General features: G+C 35.7%; 1 protein-coding gene across 1 annotated transcript; it reads left to right on the forward strand.

Moving 5' to 3' along the window:
* The first annotated feature begins 807 nt into the window (after window positions 1–807).
* On the forward strand, window positions 808–3,734 carry LOC149162431 (ABC transporter G family member 10-like). Its single transcript, XM_089435697.1, has one exon. The coding sequence runs from the start codon at window positions 1,400–1,402 to the stop codon at window positions 3,329–3,331; it is 1,932 nt and encodes a 643-aa protein (XP_089291823.1). The 5' UTR covers window positions 808–1,399; the 3' UTR covers window positions 3,332–3,734.
* The last annotated feature ends 18,160 nt before the right edge of the window (window positions 3,735–21,894 follow it).

Raw genomic sequence — 21,894 nt, forward strand, 5'->3', positions numbered from 1 at the left:
ACATAAAATTAAAAATTTAGAAGAAAGATAAGCATACAATTAATATTGCATCATTTAATCGCTAGGCATTTTTTTCCTTTTTCAATGTATCTCTGCGAATTATAAAATAAATAAATATAAAAATTCATCACATAGCTAGAACACTAGATGAAGGAAAGGAATTTCATAAAATGTTGTATAAACAATTCTATGAAAAAAATATGGCAACTATTACCCACGTTTTTAGATCACACGAAGATGGTATTCATAATCAAGTTTTCTACTTGAAGCACTTCATTTTTCCTGCAAGATCAGGTTACGTAGCTAAATTGTCCAGTGTTTGTTCGTACATCCGACGAGAAACATTCCCTGAAATGCTCGGTAAAGTTGGTGTCACAGTAGTCAGTGGCCGCAAGAAAGAACCCGCGATCTCGACCTTCAGTTTCCCCACTGCCTCTCCATGCCTTCCAGACTGCGATCACTTCGCCATATCATCCACTACGACCAAATCAGAGTCAAGGTAGATGATATTTCTTACACGCACGTTGTCGAGTGGATGACTCAGAGCTAATTCCGTCATGGAATATGACAAAATTTACCCCTTTTTTGAGCTGGTGATCCATAAACCTGGGGTTACGTGAAGTGTCGAGGTGGTCAATCCCTGTGTAGGTTGGTTGGTGTGTCGAATCGATGCCCGGCACAGCAAAAATAGCATAATTTAGAAATGAATATTGGAATTTTGGAGGTTTCCCTACCTACAATTCCTCCTCTTATCATGCTACTGTGCACGCCATGGTCGTCTCAGATGCCAAGTGGTGCAGTTAAATTTTGAAACCACAATGTCAAAGTTTGGCTGAGATTTGTAAATCGTTGTGAGTTAGTTGGGGTTTTGCTTGCCTGAATAAATTAATGCTCTGTACCATATCTCAGATTTCATTTATGAGATAGGAGGTATGGACTGTGAAGGAGATTTGGTTCTCCTTAATTGCCTCCACCTGTTTACTGAATCACCTGCCAGATTCTCTGCGTTACCCAATTCAAGAACAAATAATAATACGGCCTGTGAGTGGCTTCAATGTTTTGCGCCACTGTTATCGCAGGAACGAGCCCATGGACAGCCGGAGGGGCGCCATGACTGGGTCGATTGAAATTAATGTTCTCGCCGCTTTAATGTTGCAGGAATCATCGGTTGGCTCGAACAGGAGCATTAATAATCTTGAAATGCTGCATAAATTGGGAAGGGCGATTCATTAAATTGCTCAAAATATCATGTGTTGCAGGGCACCATTATTTCTTTGTAGGTGACATAGTTTAACAATAACATTATTTTATTTGTAGATCAATCAAGTATATATACATTGTATATATATTTTACTGCACTGGTTCTTCATATCGTGGGCAGTGAGCCTGGTTTTTCTAAATGGGTTCTCAAAGGAATAGTCAGATGGAGGTAAGCGTGCATGAATTGAACCCGGGTGGTTTAAATATTGTGAAGCCCGGTCAAGTGAAACCGGCCCAGGTTGCAGCCGGAGTTAATCAGTGTCCGACCAGGATGAGATCATATGAAATTGAAGCTAAAAATCTCTCCTACAAGCTCTCACAGGACCAGAGACCTCCATGGAAATTCTGGACCAGTGCAGAGCAAGGCAGGGAAGGAGAGAAATTACATAAGGATATACTAACGAACGTGAACTGCCTTGCCCGGCCAGGTGAGATTATGGCCATCGCCGGTCCGAGCGGAGCCGGAAAGTCGACTTTACTGGAAGTTTTGGCCGGGAGAATCAAGCCCACCAGCGGCAGTGGCTCCGTTCTGGTGAACCGACAGCCCATGAACGTTCGGAATTTCAGAAGGATTTCCGGCTACGTAACGCAGGACGACGCGCTGTTTCCACTGCTCACGGTGGAAGAGACGCTCATGTTCAGTGCTGATCTTCGATTGCCGGGCAATGTGCCGGCGGCCGAGAAGACGGCCCGAGTGAAGGCCCTGTTGAACGAGCTCGGCTTGGGGCACGTTTCGGGTTCTCGGATTGGCAACGACGACATAAGAGGAATCTCCGGTGGGGAGCGCCGGAGAGTCTCCATCGGCGTGGATGTCATTCACGACCCGGCGGTGCTGCTGTTGGACGAACCGACATCGGGTCTCGACAGCGCGGCTGCGCTTCAGATAGTCGCGCGATTGAAATCAATGTCAGAATTCCATGGTCGAACGATAATATTAAGCATTCACCAGCCAGGTTTCCGGATTCTGGAACTCGTCAATTCTATTTTGCTTCTTTCTAATGGCTCAGTTGTTCACCATGGTTCACTGGAAATGCTCGAGATGGGCCTGGTACTTTCCGGGCACCAGATTCCTCTGCATTTAAATGTGCTGGAGTATGCCATAGATGCACTAGAATCATTCGAACATGTACAGAAATTTTCTGAAGATTATGAAACACCTCGCCTCACTATGCACGACATATTGTTTGAAGACAAAGTGGATGCAGCCCATGATTCTGGACCCTCATATGCGAATTCAAGAATGCAGGAGACTTGGATTCTCTCCCGCAGATTTTCCAAGAACATCCTCCGCACAAAGCAGCTCTTCATTGCAAGGACATTACAGGCTCTCGTTGCTGGGTTCGGACTGGGAACCATTTTCATGAAGGTGGGTTATAATCAAACTGGTTTGCAAGACAGAATAGGGTTTTTTGCCTTCAGTTTAACATTTCTATTATCTTCCACCACAGAGGGCCTCCCCATATTCTTGGAGGAACGCAATATTCTGATGAGGGAAACTTCGAGAGGAGCCTACAGAGTCTCATCTTACGCCATCGCCAATGCCATTGTCTTTCTTCCCTTTTTATTAATAGTTGCAATCTTGTATTCTGTCCCTGTGTACTGGCTCATCGGCCTCAGTAGGTCTCCCGATGCTTTTCTCTGCTTCGTTCTCATAGTTTGGCTGGTGCTCTTGATGGCGAATTCATTCGTGGCCTGTTTAAGCGCCCTGGCCCCGAATTTCATCATGGGGAATTCTCTGATAGCAGGTTTCATGGGGTGTTTTTTTCTCTTCTCGGGCTATTTCATTTCCAAGCAAAACATACCCAAGTACTGGATCTTCATGCATTACTTATCCCTCTTCAAGTATCCTTTCGAGTCTTTTCTTATCAACGAGTACTCGCACTTGGGTACTAAATGCTTCCAGAACCTGTTTGGGATTTGTCTGTTAGATGGCAATGCTTTTCTTCAACAGCGGGGACTTCAGAAGAAGGAGCTCTGGAAAAACGTGGCTGTCATGGTTTTCTTCGTAGTTATGTATCGTGTACTCTGTTACATGATCCTTCGCTATAGATGCTCACATCCCAGAAGGTGAAGGTGAAGCTGAAGCTGAAGACCACATAGTTTTCTGAAACGAAAAAAAAAACAGGATGGTGCGATGATTTTTCTTTTTATGTTTTAATTCACTTTTCTCATTTGTGAAAGCTACCATTCATTCAGTTCTGTGTATGTATGCCGCCATTAGTATACATGGAATTATAAGTTTCAGTGATATGTACCTCTGAAATTTTGCGTGCAGTGTTGCACTAAAATGCGCAGTGGAGTAGCTCTCCACACTCGACCGGTGCAAAACGGTTGGCTGTTCTTCTTTAATTCAAATTATAATAATGAGGAAAATAAATTTTATATCGATGAAACCGATGCGACAAATGGAAGGTGATGGCTGCTCTCGCCATTTTCCAACCTACATTTACAGGAGGATTACTAATTTAGTTGAAGGAAAAGGAACAGTGAATTCCTTGCGTATTGTGAATTTATGGTGGGTGCACTGTTTCGGGTGGAATTGGTAATCGAAACCTGACTTGCGTTTTGTTAGCATTAGAATCTAAATGTGATAAAAATCCGACTGAAATTATAGAAACTATTTAATCGTTTTTTTATTTTTATTTTTATTTTTATAATGGTAATATATATAATTAATTTTGAATTAATATGTGATGACGATGATGATGATGGTTAACGTTTGCTACAATGGTTTATCGGACCTAAAGAAACAAATTATTTATTTTGATTTAAAATTTTATTCCTATACTCAAAAAATTTGAAGAAAAACTTCCGAAACTCACTATAATTTTGACATATATAATTGAAATTTTTTTGTATTGAAATTCACATCTGTCTTCTGACTATAAGTCCGATTCAGTTATGGATTCTTCTAAAGTTTGTAAAGCTATTGGTCAAAATATCAATTGTGGTATCTGACTTTGTATAATAAGCACGTTTATAAACCTTATAAAGTCGTTATTATTATAATAAAGGTTTCTGGAATGGATTTACGACAATGGATTAAAAAATTTGTTTTTATGGTTTTTGAGTGATTTCATACAAATGAGTTATAAATTTGTTTGTGTTTCTATTGTTTTCAATAATAATTTATAATGAATTGGTAATATTATAATTATATATCATTATCAGTCAACTTGTAAGGAGGTAAGTATAAAAAATAATTTAAATCTCAACGTAGAATGGTATATCTAGTTTAAAAATTATATGATTATGTTAAGAAATGTTTTTATCAAATAATATATAAGATTTATTTTTTAAAGTAGTTAATTTTATATTAAAAATGTATAAGAGAAAAATAAGTATTGTGTGTAGCTTTTGTGTGGAGATTGTAGGTAGTTTTTCATGCCGATATACTTATAATTATCTTATTTTATTTGGTGATTTATATTTTTAGTATTAAAAAATAAAGTTTGGTAAATTGAAAATTAAAAATTTAGATTTAGAAAAAGATTTTAGAGGGTTATTTGCAATAAAATTTATAATTAAGAAAAAAATAAAATTTAAAAATTTGGGAGAATTAGAGGGTAATTTTTAAAGTTGGATGTCATGTCACTAAATATTGACGGGAGGAATCTTTTTGGATTCATGATGCTCCATGGGTAGAACATAATGCTTTTCCTTTTATTTATCTATCTTTCATGCCTTGTTTCCATTGCATTTTTCCCTTTTGCAACTTCTTGTTTGTCTCCACTACTAACATCAACTCTCCACTACCAACATCAACTCTTCAAATTACATTGATGGCATTTTCACACTCATTATCCATTGGTTTCCTTGTGTGTCTCCCCTACCACCATCAAACCTTCACATGGCATTGATATGATTTTCACACTCATTATCTAATTGGTCCAATTGTTTTAGAATTTCATTGTTTTAAATCCCCTTATTTTACATGACCCATACTATAAATTCTTTATATTCCAAAAGAGATCCACACCTTTTGAGTATTCAATCTTTTTTGATCTTGTTTCATGTTAAGGACCAAAGGGCAACTTTCTCATCAATTTGGGTGCTAAAAATATAACCTCTTTTAGACTAATTTGGTTCTCCAAAGCCTTGTTTTTCCACTATTGCTAAGAAATCTCTTTTGGAAAACGTCTTCTAAAAACAAGGAATCTTCTACCTAGCTTGTTATGGCCTTGCCTCCTACACCATAGATTCCTTACATTTATGAGGTCACCTTAGACACATTTTATGCTCAAATTCAATTTCAACTACCTTTTCCTTCATTAACTAAAATTCTAAATAGTTAGCCATTATAAGCTTGCTATGGCCTTGCCTCCTAGACCATCGATTCTTTAGACTTATGAGATCAACTATTACACATTTTTGCCCAAATTTAATTTCAACTACCTTATCCCTGGTTGACTAACCTTCTAAATAATTAGTTGTTATAAGTGACCAATATGTTATAAGTGACCAATATGACGGTTAGAGGGACCAATTACCAAGTCTTGGAACCAATTACGAATTTCCATGGCTAAATATCTAATTAGAGATATAAATATCAATTCTTAGAGTTAACTATGAATTTCTTAAAATTTAAATGCCCATCCCACATTTAATTTCCTAATAAGTAATAATCACAACCCATTAAATTAATGGAGCTTTTCCCACATTTACTTTCCAAAATAAGTAATAATCATAAAGGATTAAATTAATAAAACTTTTCCCCACATAATACAATGATGGTTCAAATATTGGAGTTGTCTTTAAGTCCCAATTTTTTGAGATTTGGTGGATTTCCGAGGTAAAAATTTGTGGTGAAATCTTGATTTGTGTTATTTAATATGAATTCAATAGTGTGAAAATCCTTTGATGCACTTAACTTGTGTAGAGTTCACTCATCAAACTTGTGATTTCAATGAATCTATGTGTGCATTGACCCATTAAACTTGTGATTCGTAAAATATCAAACTTGTGATTAGCAAAATAAATTAGAAAACTAGTAAACTTTTCTAAAAGCTGTACTTCAACACAACTCTTCAAACATATACTTAATGAAATGTCTAATATATATAGTTCAATTTAACTAAATATATTATAATTATTATTTTTAAAAACCTAATACATTGTATTTAGAAAGTTCTTGTTTTGGGATATTATTATTAACCGAATATTTTTTTTTGGGAAAATCAAATATTTTTGTTTTTTATTATTGAAAAAAATAAATTTTACACTCTAAAATTTTAATTAAATTTTACACTCTAAAATTTTAAACCATTTTTATATAGTAATGAAATTTTGTTTAAATAAAATCATTAAAATATATTTATAAATACAAAATAATAAAAAAATTAAATCATTAGAAATTTGATTTGATCTTTAATAATCATGGGTATCCCCTTTCAAAAGTTGCAAGCCATTGAAAATTATAACGCTATGGGTTGGTTTAGTTGACTAGAAACTTTAGATCGATACATTTTATCAAAATTTTATTTAAGCTCTCATCAGGAGTGTTTTGAACTCAAATGTTTGAAAAAGCGTTAAAATAAATTTTAGCGGAGACTTCTTTTAATCTCATGGTAAAAAGTTTTATTGGACTAGAACTTCCGCTGTAGATATATTTTCTCCATCACAATTTTATTTAAGTTCTCACAGGGAGTTCAAAGAAATTTTAAGGGAGAGTTCTTTCAAATTCTTTATCGAGAGTGCTTTTGAGAGCTTGTTTCAGCTATGCATTAGTAATATTTTTACAGTGACAATGAATTTTGCTTAGTATTCTATATAATACTTTAAGTGAACGACGAATTTCACCTTCATGAGGGACTCATATTTCTAACGTAACAAGGAAATCAAATGGAATTTTGATAAAAACATAAAACTTTTGATTTTCTCTATTGATTTTTGGTATTGGCATTTTTAAATTTAATTTGTTATTGGAGATGTTTTGGTTTTGGTTTTAAATTTTTTAAATATAATATTATTTTGTTAAAAATAAAATATGATCCTATTTAATAAGATGGATGGAAAAAATTTAAAAAACAAAAAAACAAAAAGATATGAGGGAAAAAATAATGTAATGGTATTTACAATTGGAAAAAAGCATAGTAAGAGATAAAAATATGGCTTGAGATTAAATAACAATATGAATAACAAGACATGACATACAATATTCATAATATAATGCAGTAGTTTCAACAATTTAATTTTGATATCTAGATTAAAAAAATATTATCCATAAGAATGATTTCAAGATAAAAACATGTTATGTTCAAGTTTGAACATCTTAACACATTTGTTATAAACTATATATTTACACATTGCAAACTTTACATGGATTAGAATTTATGTTTTAACATTTACATAATTTAATTAGCATTTCTTTAAAGGGAATGTGTAACACTTTATGTAACCAATAAAGAGATTTTATGAGGATTTAGTTGTATTAACATTCATATTGATAAAATTTTTGTGTAGAACATGGATTCAATTAACATTGAAGAGATGAGATTTATGATTCTCAATCACCTTATACAAGAACAAGTAAATAATATCATCAAAAATTATCCTAAATATAAATTCGTTATTGTTCTAGTTCAAGTTTTATGTGGTTTTGTAAACTACAAAAAGATGAGAGATGCAATTAGATTATTGTGCATTAAAGAAGCTAGGTTTAAGTTGACAATCATCTTCCTCCCCATGGAAGGTGATTTCTTGACAGGACTAGAGTCATCATGTGTATAGATGGTCAATCGGAGGGACACAATGTCCTATACACTTGGCATGTCATTTGAATGAAGTGGGCGGTTTTGGCATTAATAATAGGAGTAATGGTTTCAAGTGGTAGTCTTAATCATTTGATGGACCTTAAGGACATGGTAGTGTGCAAAGGTATATCCATTGATTACCTCATAATCATGTATGTAATAATGGAGGTTGAGAAACATGATTTGGGTTGGTGTAATTCAAGGAGAGGGGGCATTTTACATTCAAGGAAAATTTTAGAAGTAAAATTTCGCAAATGGGCTATTTTTGGGATAATTTTTAAAAAATATATATGTCAATTTCATTAAAAATTCGCATATATATATAATGATTAATAGTAAATTACATGTTTTTATTGAATATTCACCTACATTCTATATGTCTTAATTTTCAAACCATAATAATAGCCTACAATACTATATATAGGAAAAATAGTAAATCCTTAAAAATACCATGTTTACATTCACTTTATATTTTGTTTTTATGCTTAGGGTTCATGTTGGCTCCAATGGCACTTGAGTGCTTGGGAGAATATTTGAAGCTTTTTCTCGAGCATGATGTTCATTTTTTGTGTAGGTGTAAGCCTCGAGAGTAATACGGGTGAATACAGGGTCCAAGATTGGACTTGTTGCATGTGGGTTTGGTTTCATGGTATCCTCAATCAATGTTTGGCTTACTCTCAACATCATCTCCTTTGAGGTTAGTCTCATTTGGTATAACTTCACCTTGTTTAGTTTTCTTTTATGTCTTTAGCTTGTGTATTTCTATGCACTATTTAATTTTCCTTTAGTATATTTTCTTTTTGTTGAGCTTGGTTCCTCAATTATTACACTCCCTTTTTAGGGGACTTCCCTTTTGGTTTCATTGGGCTATCTATTTTTGGGTTATATTTGTGAGCTTGGTGGACCCTTTGTTCTTCACATTTTCTTGTTCGAGCTAAGGTTCTTAGGTTTGGAGCTCTGTGTGAGGATTCTAGGAGTGTTTCCTTAGTGAGTTATGGTTTACTTTGTCCTTCTCTTGGCCCCATTAAGCTTTATTTGTGGTCTTGATCTTCTATATTATTTTCTTCAATGAGAAGGTGATGGTGTACTAAGGGAAAAAGGTCAGAGAAGAGGGCCCAAGTCGTTCTACCTCTTAGAGCCCAAGTGATAACATAAATCTTTGTAGCTCGATATACCTCTATGATCCTGCTTGAAATTAGAAGGGAAATTCATTAGGTAGAGGAGGAAGTTCACATAGAAAGGTGTTTCATATTGAATTAAGAAATTGAGGAAGATGTTAGAAGTTAGATTCTTAGAGCCCAAATGACAACATAAAGCTTTGTAGCTTGGTATACCTCTATGATCCCACTTGAAATTAGAAGGGAAATTCATTAGGTAGAGGAGGAAGCTCACAAAGAAAGGTATTTCATATTGAATTAAGAAATTGAGGAAGATGTTAGAAGTTAGATTCTAGAGATTGACAACATAAGATTCCAACAAACCCGATACATGTAAACAACTTATATCTGGTGGCAATTAAAAACAATTACGTGAAAAGTATTAGTTGAGCACTCAGAGACATAACATAATTTTTTTTAATGCATATATGAGATCTTATAGAAACTTCAGAAGCTAGATGACAAGGTGGCTATCTTAACAAAAAATGTAGCAGACTTTTGGATTTCATAAACTCTACAGAGGATACTAAGTCACCGGCCACCGTTTAGGGTGATTTTGGAGCTACATAACATGGTTCTATTTTTAAGTTTTAATTTTTATGATACATGTAGTAGGACTAAAAGTAATAGGATAGCTATGTTTATGTTTTTATGGTTGGTCACAAACATTATTAGATACTTAATTAATTTTGTTAAATAGGTGATCTGTATGCCTATAGTAAAATCAAAGACTTTTCTTTTGTGCTACTAGTCTGATTTCCCCAAAGGTAGACCAGTAGAAACAAAACATCTATGAGGTGTATTTTTGAATTATATCAATAGAAAATCTACCCGAACTTACAAAAAAAAAATTTGGCAACTGTCTTCTCAATACTAAAATGTAATACAACCTTAGAGTTGTATGTTGGTTAACATCCTAAGATAATGTTGAAGAAGTAAATCAAAAATATCGACTTTGGAACTCTCTTCACTTGGAAACAAGTGATCTATTAATGCTAGGGTTGCTTGTAGAGTATTAATTTGAATTTTCTTGTTTAGAAAATAAAAAAATAACATTGTACAATGTCATATATCAAGAGGTGTCTATGCATAATATGAAAAACATATAATACAGGTTTCTCAAGTTGGGTCGTTCCATAATCTTCTAGTGGTATTATCAATATTAATATTACCTAGCCTAGTACATTTGTGAATCTTAAACCATGGTATATTAAGACCAACATTGTTGAAGACAAATATTGTTGTCTTTATCATGCAAATTTCAATTAAATTATGAGTCACTTCTAGATTTTGGGAAGCAATAATGGATGCATGACCCTCTTCCCTCCAATATTTGTGATTTTTTTTATTTTTTTTATCTAATGTGTAATGTCAATAAAATAAAAGGATGGTTGATTGTTTCTCAAAAATGTGTGGTGTTAGTAGGAAATGTGAACAATATTATGATTTATGGTTACTTCAATACAATCAATCTTTTTAAAGGTTGCAAGTTAATCTATCATAGTGATCTATGATAATAAAGGACCATTAAGATGCCATTGACCATGGTAGTTATTTAGGGTTAGGTTTATGGTTTTTGCATGCCCCCAACTCGTATGAAGATTTGGTTTTTGGGTTATCTAGAATCTTCTTGAAGTTCCACACATAACTATATACATACATGTGTGAGTAATAAGAGATAAAATGACATCCACTTGGAACTATAGTAGTCAAAGCATATATAAACTTATTAGATGCATACATTTCTTATATAAACTTTGTTTTAGATCTTTTTATCTCAATGGAAAGCTCTTAATAAGATCTTCAATCGAAAGAATAAAAGAACATGTCTAAAAATATTGATGCCAAAAATATCATTTAAACACCCAAATAGTATCCAAAATTTTTAGAAACCCAAATCACTAAAATAATATTTCAAGTTAAAATAGTGCAAATAATTCCATTTATATAGTTTTCCACTCCAAACAGTACGGAAACTCATGAGAAACTATTAAGTGATTCATTTTGGATCATACCTTCTCATTATGTAAGGAATTTGGCCCCAAAAATATTTAATGGAAGGAGGTAAGAAAATTTTTAGCCAACTCTCTTACTAAAATATTACTTGTCTTCTCTAGAAGTTGTCCTTTTAACAAAACTTACTCTAGTTTTTGTTTGCTCAATCTAGTTGTTGTTGTAGATTCGAACGGGTAGAGAAAATTTCTGAAGATTATGAGACACCCGGCCTCACTATGCATGACATATTGTTCCAAGACAAAGTGGATGCCCATGATTGTGGACCCTCATATGCGAATTCAAGAATGTCGGAGACCTGGATTCTCTCCCGTAGATTTTCCAAGAACATCCTCCGCATGAAGCAACTCTTCATTGCAATGACATTATAGGCTTTTGTCCCTGGTGTTGGAAATATTAATCCTAACCATTGCCTTAAACACAGTAATAAACACCATGCTTGTTGAGTCAACTACTACACGGTTGCGATTTTGTTTGCACGCGAAAGGACTAAAGTCAGCACAGAAGTACAACTCTGACCATTCCTCACACAACAAAGAGTTTAAGACATTTAATGAATTTTGGTACATAGATATGGGTTGTTGCCCACACTCCACAACATCTGCAAGCTCAGAAAACCATTTTATTATGTAAAATCATCCATGTTGCGTATTAATTATTCGTTGGCATGTATTAATGTCAAATTTGTATGTTGAGATAAATATGGATGTAAACGGTGTAGGAAATATTGGTGGGCGCTTGAAAACCAATTTTACAAACATTTACTCCATCACGTGAATGTATTTTCCTATGTTTTGAAATATAATACAAAGTATGTTATGTTGAGATGTGGTCTTTAACCTTCATGAGTAAATTTACGGCAACCTTTTTGTTTCTACTATATTTTGTCATGAGTTATTTCATGTGTATTATTTAAGCCTTTGTAGGCGTCACCCATACCTTAGTGTAGGAAGATACAAGCAATAAAAAAGCAAGTCCCATCACCAACTCCGGCCTCTGGAGTTTTGGTGTTTGGAATCGATTTGCAAAGAGTCTCACCCATGTTCAAATCTCTAGAGGCATCACCCATACGCCCTTAGTGTAGGAAGATACAAGCAATAAAAAAGAAAGTCCCATCACCAACTCCGGCCTCTAGAGTTTTGGTGTTTGGAATCGATTTGCAAAGAGTCTCACCCATGTTCAAAAAAGCAAGTTCCATCACCAACACCAACTTCTGCCTGTGAAGTTTTGGTGTTTGGAATCGATTTGCAAAGAGTCCCACCAAGATTGTATAGTTGATACTTATCTTTGGCCCACTGAATTCTGAGCCAGACCACGTGCGTTTTTTTTTTTTTTTTTTCTAACCGTTGGTACTGGAAACCATTTTTATGAAGGCGGGTTATAATCAAACTGGTTTACATGACAGAATTGGGTTTTACGCCTTCAGTTTAACATTTCTATTATCTTTCACCACAGAGGGCCTCCCCATATTCTTAGAGGAACGCAATATTCTGATGAGGGAAACTTCGAGAGGAGCCTACAGGATCTCATCTTACGCCATCGCCAATGCGATTATCTTTCTTCCCTTTTATTAATAGTTGCAATCTTGTATTCTGTTCCTGTGTACTGGCTCATCGGCCTCAGCAGGTCTCCCGATGCTTTTCTCTACTTCGTTCTCATAGTTTGGCTGGTACTCTTGATGGCGAACTCATTCGTTGCCTGTTTAAGCGCCCTGGCCCCGAATTTCGTCATGGGGAACTCTCTGATAGCAGGTTTCATAGGGTGCTTTTTTGTCTTCTCGGGCTATTTCATTTCCAGGCAAAACATACCCCAAGTACTGGATCTTCATGCATTATTTATAACAGCGGGGACTTCATAAGAAGGTGCTGTGGAAAAACGTGGCTGTCATGGTTTTCTTCGTAGTTATGTATCGTATACTCTGTTACTTGATCCTTCGATATAGATGTTCACATCCCGGGAGGTGAAGCTGAAGCTGAAGACCACATAGTTTTCTGAAACGCAAAAAATAAAATACAGGACGGTGCGATGCTTTTTCTTTTTACGTTTTAATTCACTTTTCTCATTTGTGAAAGCTACTGATCATCACATACCATTCATTCAGTTCTGTGTATGTATGCCGCCATTAGTATACATGGAATTATAACTTTCAGTGATATGTACCTCTGAAATTTTGCGTGCAGTGTTGCACTAAAATGCGAAGTGGAGTAGCTCTCCACACTTGGCCGGTGGAAAACGGTTGGCTGTTGTTCTTTAATTCAAATTAAAATAATGATCAAAACAAATTTGATATCGATGAAACCGATGCAACAAATGGAAGGTGTTGGTTGCTCTCGCCATTTTCTAACCTACATTTACAGCAGGGTTAGGTGAAGGAAAAGGAACAGTGAATTCCTTGCGTATTGTGAATTTATGACGGGTGCATTGTTTCTGGTGGAATTGGTAATCGAAGCCTGACGTGCGTTTTGGTAGAATTAGAATCTAAATGTGACGAAAATCCGACAAAAAATTATAGTAACGATTTCATCATTTTTAAAATATATATATTCATGTATATACAAAATGAGAGAGTCAGGCAAGTTGAGTCAAATCAAATATATATATTCATGTATATACAAAATTAGAGAGTCAGGCCAGTTGAGTCAAATCAAGTTAAGTCGTATTTTGAATAAAGTCGAATTTAATATGTGGTTTTATGTCAAAATTATTTCAGGCGAATCACTACACAGAAAATGTTTAAATACCCCTCACCGGGTTCATTATAGTAATCAAATTTGTGTGATCAATAAACCAAAATCCAAAATCCATGTTCTTGTGTGTGAATTATTTGTGTTATTTTGTGTTTTTCGTCTTCTACCTTTCCAACAAATCGATATTAGAGTAAAGTTACACAGAGCACAGAAAGAACATATCAGCGATCGTCTATGAAAAAGGAGAGAAAAATATTTTTTCCTCTTCATTAGAGCTATAACGCACCTTGCAATTGCAATGATATACAGGGCGTTATAACACACAAGGGTTCAACAACGAGCCGCGCCACAGGTCGCAACCGCGCTTTGCAAGCACGCAGGTTTCCTTTGTTTTTGGTAGTGTTAGATCACTAACACAGGCTACCTTCACGTAGAGAGCATTAAAACACAGGCCTCAAGAAATTAAAGCCGCGTTAATCGTCATAAAGTACGAAGTCAAGGCTTTTAATTTTTTTCCAAAGGGATCGTAATTGAGGGTTTATATGTTGAGAGGTTTTAAAAAGCATTAAAAAGTTTTTTAATATATGATTGAGTGGGTTCAAAAGCATTACTAAAACCCTTTGAAATAGTTTTTTTAAGAATTATTAAAAGTGCTTTATTAAAAAGGGAAAGGATTTATTAAAGTTTTTTTTTTTAAGTTTTTTTGAAAGGAAGATTTTGTTTGGAAAAAATACTTTTAAACAAAAAGGGGAATTGTTATTTGAAAGGAAGATTTTTTTTTTAAAGATATGGCTTTATTCAGTTTCTAGCTTCAGTTTCCAACGTTTATAGGGAAGGATTATGATATTGTGGGCTATTAAGATGGAGACCACATTGAAGGCACATGATGTTTGGGACTATGTCATGAATGGATTTCCCGAACCTAAGAATGAAGCAAAAGAACGATCCCTCGCTAATGCAGAGAGTGAGCTATGGAAGAAAGACAAAAAGAAGAATGCACAAGCATTGCAGCTTATCCAGCAAGGAGTGGACCAAGCAGTGTTCCAGAAGATTATGATCACATCTTTAGCAAAGACAACATGGGAGACCTTGGCGACAAGCTATAAAGGTATGGCCAAATTCAATATTGTTAAGTTGCAAAATACTAGAAGAGATTTTGAAAATCTGCAGATGAAGGAGACATAGGACATTGATTCATTCATGAATCGTGCCATGACTGTCGTAAATCAATTAAAAATTTATGGTGATGATATTAAAGATCAAACAGTGGTTGAGAAGGTCCTCAGATCTTTGTCTACCAAATTTGACGTTGTAGTAGCAGCCATAGAAGAAGCCAAGGATTTGGAAACATTGATAGTTGATGAGTTGATGGGATCACTTCTATCCCATGAGGCAAGGATAGACAGAAATAAGGATTCCACTTTAGAAACCGCTTTCAAAAGCTAGGTTTCTATTTCAAGAGATAGAGGTCGAGGCAGAGGTAAATCGAGAGGCAGAGGACGATGCAGAAGATATGGTGGTTGGAGAGATAGACGAGAAGAGTAGGAACATGAAAGTGGAAGCACATTAAGGGAATTTTGAGGTCTAAAATGGACCTCCTAAGAAAAATGTACAACCAAAATAAATTTTATAAGAACCAATAGGATTCAAGATGATGATGTCAAGCATGGGGGACGATTCACCATTTTTGGAGTAAAAAAGTAAAAAAGATTAAAAATAATAAAATAATAAAACTACTTTTTCAACTCGTATTTTGAAAAGACATCATTGCAACAACCATACCAAGTCACTCTCCCCCTTTGACATCAAGGGCAAAGGGCGGACCAAGATATTCTCTTCTTTGATCTCCATCTGCTGTCCATACTCCCCCTGAGTACCTACTGAAATCTCTGATTGAGCTCCCCCTTTGTTAGGAGCAAAAGATTTTCTTTGAGGAATTCCTTTCCTTAACTGTTGATGGGGTTGTCTTCTCAACTCCTTGTTGATCATTTTTTATTTCTCATTAGAGCTCCTTGCCTCACCTTGTGAGCTAGATTCACCTTTAGCAGATTCATAAAAACCAAGACCAGTTTTGATAGCAGGCGACCTTTGACTACTAAGAATATCATCCAAGATCTTAGTACTATCTTGAAATCGTAATAGTTTATCTTTTTCTGCTAATTTACCTTTCAAGATATTTACCTCAACTTGATGTTGTTCTTCCTTTTCTAGACATTGCTTCGTCAAAGTTTCTTCAGACTTTCTTCCTTCTTCCACTTGTTGCCTTAGTTTGAGAATCTCATTTTCTTGCTCTTCATTCAGCACCTGCAACATTTGTCGTACTCTGGAGGCACATTCCAACTGAGCTTTTAAGCTGATAATTTCTTCTTTGAGGGCACTCTCCCGTTTTCTAGGTAGATCTTATTGATCTATGATTTTATCTGATGCTTCATTTGCTTGTCCATCTTCAATCTGAGGTGATTCAGGATCTGAATACTTGCTTCCACTCAATAGCAGGCTGTCATTGTTCCTTTGAGCTGTCTTCTTCTTTTGACGCGCTTTCTTTCCCATTGTTCTACGGATCTCCTTCAAGCGATCAAGCTTCTACCGAAGGACCTGCTCTGATACCAATTGTTGGAAATAATACTGAGAGGGGGGGGGGGGGGGTGAATCAGTATTAGCAAATCAACCACTTTTCAATTTTCATATTCTGATTCATATACGCTACTTAAGTTAAAGATATCCGCGTATATACGCGACTGTGTTAAAAGCAACTAGCGTACATCCAGTAAACTTTATGATTTAGTTAGTTCATCTTCAGTGAATGTATCAGAACATTATTAACCATATGAACAGTAAACAGAACAGATCATCACACATAAAGAGCACACATGAACACCATGCTATAAGGTGGAAACCCAATGTGGGTGAAAACCACCTGCTGCAATTTGTTTCTATCTTCCTTTAATAAGAAACTTCTTTTACAATGTACTGGTGCAGTCCTTTACCAACACGCAGGCTGAAACCTACAGAAGGCTACAACCTTCTTAGCTCTTGTACTAGCCGATCCATTTACTAGTATGTAGGCGTTGGCCTACTGAAGGCTCCAACCTTCACTCGTTTTCCAACTGCTCCTGGAAGGAAGCTACAACCCCCTGGCTCTTGTACTGGCTGATATGTTTACCAGTACGTAGGCGCCGGCCTACTGAACTCTATGATCTTCCCGAGACCATGTTTCATACATTTTCATACTGGATCCATAAAACAATCACCATTGCAATACAATCATCAACTACACCTGCATCATCAATATCTGAATCACCCAATACTAAAACCCAACATAGTCACCAGAACACAGAACATACAACATAACTCTGCAATAACAACCAGATCCAACTGCAACTTCAAATATCATACTTCATACTGTATACGCTACTCAGACAAACCCAACCTGCGTGTATACGCGCTTTTACCAAGGACAACCCGCGTACAGATCTGCAAATTCTACCTTATAACTTTGCAGCTATTTGAGACATCAGAACCTAACATTCACAGAATAAACATGCGCCAATAATTCAGATCTAGTCTATCCATAATCAAACCATATAATCATAAACATTCCAAGCCTTAACATCCTGATCCATCATCCATCATCATTCGCATAGGTGCATCCTTGATTCAGATCAAGCTATGCATCACAAACCCATAACCAGCATATGGATCTCACACTTCATTAGATCTTCATCACTTGCAGACTTACTTCGCTTGGCCTAATGATCTTCTCCTTATATAGGTTTAGGCTTATCTCAATACCATGGTCCAAAACCATGTAGAACCAATACCTTGGACCCAATACCAGGGGTCGACACTTCAGACCAAATACCATGGACCAATACCAAAATACCATGGACCAAAACCATGGTTTCCGACATGTACGCGCCTTTCCTTCTGTGAACCTGCGTGTGTATGTGTATGCGCCTTTTGCTCCGCTAACCCGCGTGTATATGCACTTTCATCATGATCAACCTGCGTATACCTCTCTCTTGACCTGCTGCACTATGATCTGAGTTGCCATCAAGGACAACACTTGTATCATACCTCTGAGTGAGTTGCCATTAAGGACAACACTTGACTCATAATGCCAACACACACACACACACACACACACACACATGTCACACATATATATATTCTCAAATTTGATGATGTAATCTAATCTTATTTTATTATTTCCACTATTATTTTATAATTTACTTAGGGGGACCATTTTAGACCTCAAAATTCCCCTAATGACAACAAAAACTTCAACAATAATCAAAGAGTTGACAAATCAAAGAGTTGACAGAATTGGGTTGTTTGCCTTCAGTTTAACAGTTCTATTATCTTTCACCACAGAGGGCCTCCCCATATTCTTAGAGGAACGCAATATTCTGATGAGGGAAATTTCGAGAGGAGCCTACAGGATCTCATCTTACGCGATCGCCAATGCCATTGTCTTTCTTCCCTTTTATTAATAGTTGCATTCCTGTATTCCGTTCCTGTGTACTGGCTCATCGGCCTCAGCAGGTCTCCCGATGCTTTTCTCTACTTCGTTCTCATAGTTTGGCTGGTACTCTTGATGGCCAACTTATTCGTTGCCTGTTTAAGTGCCCTGGCCCCGAATTTCGTCATGGGAACTCTCTGATAGCAGGTTTCATAGGGTGCTTTTTTGTCTTCTCGGGCTATTTCATTTCCAGGCAAAACATACCCCAAGTATTGGATCTTCATGCATTATTTATAACAGCGGGGACTTCATAAGAAGGTGCTGTGGAAAAACGTGGCTGTCATGGTTTTCTTCGTAGTTATGTATCGTATACTCTGTTAATTTATCCTTCGCTATAGATGTTCACATCTCAGGAGGTGAAGGTGAAGCTGAAGACCACATAGTTTTCTGAAACGCAAAAAATAAAATACAGGATGGTGCAATGTTTTTTTTTTTACGTTTTAATTCACTTTTCTCATTTGTGAAAGCTACTGATCATCACATACCATTCATTCAGTTCTGTGTATGTATGCCGCCATTAATATACATGGAATTATAACTTTCAGTGATATGCACCTCTGACATTTTGCGTGCAGTGTTGCACTAAAATGCGAAGTGGAGTAGCTCTCCACACTTGGCCGGTGGAAAACGGTTGGCTGTTGTTCTTTAATTCAAATTAAAATAATGATCAAAACAAATTTGATATCGATGAAACCGATGCAACAAATGGAAGGTGTTGGTTGCTCTCGCCATTTTCTAACCTACATTTACAGGAGGATTATTAAATTGAGTGAAGGAAAAGGAACAGTGAATTCCTTGCGTATTGTGAGTTTATGACGGGTGCATTGTTCTTCGACGTTCGTTTGGTGGAATTGGTAATCGAAGCCTGACGTGCGTTTTGGTAGAATTAGAATCTAAATGTGACGAGAATCCGACAAAAAATTATAGTAACGATTTCATCATTTTTAAAATATATATATATTTTTAAAAAGTTAAGTCGTATTTTGAATAAATTCGAATTTAGTAAGTGGTTTTATGTCAAAATTATTTCAGGCGAATCATTAGTGGAAAATGTTTAAATATCCTTCATTGGATTTATTGTAATAATCAAGTTTGTGTGATTAATAAAAAACCATGTGTGTAAATTATTTATGTTATTTTGTGCCTTTCGTCCTCTGCCTTTCCAACGATTAAAATAAAATTACATAGAGCCCAGAAAGAGCATATCAGCGATCGTCTATGAAAAAGGAGAGAAAAATATTTTTTCCTCTCCATTAGAGCTATAACGCACCTTGAAATGATACACAGGGCGTTATAACACACAAGGGTTCAACAACGAGCCGCGCTACAGGTCGTAACCGTGCTTTGCAAGCACGCATGTTTGTTTTTGGTAGTGTTAGATCACTAACACAGGCTACCTTCATGTAGAGAGCATTAAAACACAGGCCTCAAGAAATTAAAGCCGCGTTAATCGACATAAAGTGCAAAGTCAAGGCTTTTAATTTTTTTCCAAAGGGATCGTAATTGAGGGTTTATATGTTGAGAGGTTTTAAAAAGCATTAAAAAGTCTTTTAATATATGATTGAGTGGGTTCAAAAGGATTACTAAAACCCTTTGAAATAGTTTTTTAAGAATTATTAAAAGTTCTTTATTAAAAAGGGGAAAGGATTTATTAAAGTTTTTTTTTAAGTTTTTTTGAAAGGAAGATTTTGTTTGGGAAAAATACTTTTAAACAAAAGGGGAATTGTTAATTTGAAAGGAAGATTTTTTTTTAAAGATATGGTTTCATTCAGTTTCTAGCTCCAGTTTCCACCGTTTATAGGGAAGGATTATGATATGTGGGTTATTAAGATGGAGATCACATTGAAGGCACATGATGTTTGGGACTATGTCATGAATGGATTTCCCGAACCTAAGAATGAAGCAAAAGAACGATCCCTCGCTAATGCAGAGAGTGAGCTATGGAAGAAAGAAAAAAAGAAGAATACACAAGCATTGCAGCTTATCCAGCAAGGAGTGGACCAAGTAGTGTTCGAGAAGATTATGATCACGCCTTCAGCAAAGACAACATGGGAGACCTTGGCAACAAGCTATAAAGGTACGTCCAAATTCAATATTGTTAAGTTGCAAAATACAAGAAGAGATTTTGAAAATCTGCAGATGAAGGAGACATAGGACATTGATTCATTCATGAATTGTGCCATGACTGTCCTAAATCAATTAAAAATTTATGGTGATGATATTAAAGATCAAACAGTGGTTGAGAAGGTCCTCCGGTCTTTGTCTACCAAATTTGACGTTGTAGTAGTAGCCATAGAAGAAGCCAAAGATTTGGAAACATTGATTGTTGATGAGTTGATGGGATCACTTCTATCCCATAAGGCAAGGATAGACAGAAATAAGGATTCCACTTTAGAAACCGCTTTCAAAAGCTAGGTTTCTATTTCAAGAGATAGAGGTCGAGGCAGAGGTAAATCGAGAGGCAGAGGACGATGCGAAAGATATGGTGGTCGGAGAGATAGACGAGAAGAGCAGGAACATGAAAGTGGAAGCACATTAAGGGAATTTTGAGGTCTAAAATGGACCTCCTAAGAAAAATGTACAACCAAAATAAATTTTATAAGAACCAATAGGATTCAAGATGATGATGTCAAGCATGGGGGACGATTCACCATTTTTGGAGTAAAAAGGTAAAAAAGATTAAAAAATAATAAAATAAGAAAACTACTTTTTCAACTCGTATTTTGAAGTTATCTCCCTAAGGTTTTACTCAAATTTCGAGCGGGAGTACTCATTGGATGCAAAATTTAATTCCTCATCCAATGAGTACCCATGTTGCATACTTTCGATGGACTCTCCTACACGAAAAATGAGAAATACATGAAAAGACGTCATTGCAATCACATTTTTCATGTATTTCTCATTTTTCATATAGTAGAGTCCATCGAAAACATGCAACATGGGTATTCCTTGGATAAATAATCAAATTTTGCATCCAATGAGTGTTTCCACTCAAAATTTGAGTAAACCCATAGGGAGATAAGTTGAAAATACGAGTTGAATATATATATTGTTGGAAATAATACTTGGGGGGGGTGAATCAGTATTAGCAAATCAACCACTTTTCAATTTTCATATTCTGATTCATATACGCTACATAAGTTAAAGATATCCGCGTATATACGCGACTGTGTTAAAAGCAACTGGCGTACATCCAGTAAACTTTATGATTTAGTTAGTTCATCTTCAGTGAATGTATCAGAACATTATTAACCATATGAATAGTAAACAGAACAGATCATCACACATAAAGAGAACACATGAACACCATGATATAAGGTGGAAACCCAATGTGGGTGAAAACCACCTACTGCAATTTGTTTCTATCTTCCTTTAATAAGAAACTTCTTTTACAATGTATTGGTGCAGTCCTTTACCAGCACGTAGGCTGCAACCTGCAGAAGGCTACAACCTTCTTAGCTCTTGTACTAGCCGATCCATTTACTAGTACATAGGCGCTGGCC

The sequence above is a fragment of the Pinus tabuliformis genome, chromosome 5_2, assembly GCF_031772625.1.
Source record: "Pinus tabuliformis cultivar Carrire ecotype Pingquan chromosome 5_2, CPIR1, whole genome shotgun sequence".
NCBI classification, from domain to species: Eukaryota; Viridiplantae; Streptophyta; class Pinopsida; order Pinales; family Pinaceae; genus Pinus; species Pinus tabuliformis.

Coding starts and splice junctions, on each gene's coding strand:
- LOC149162431 (XM_089435697.1), top strand. CDS start 1,400: ATGGGTTCTCAAAGGAATAGTCAGATGGAGGTAAGCGTGCATGAATTG.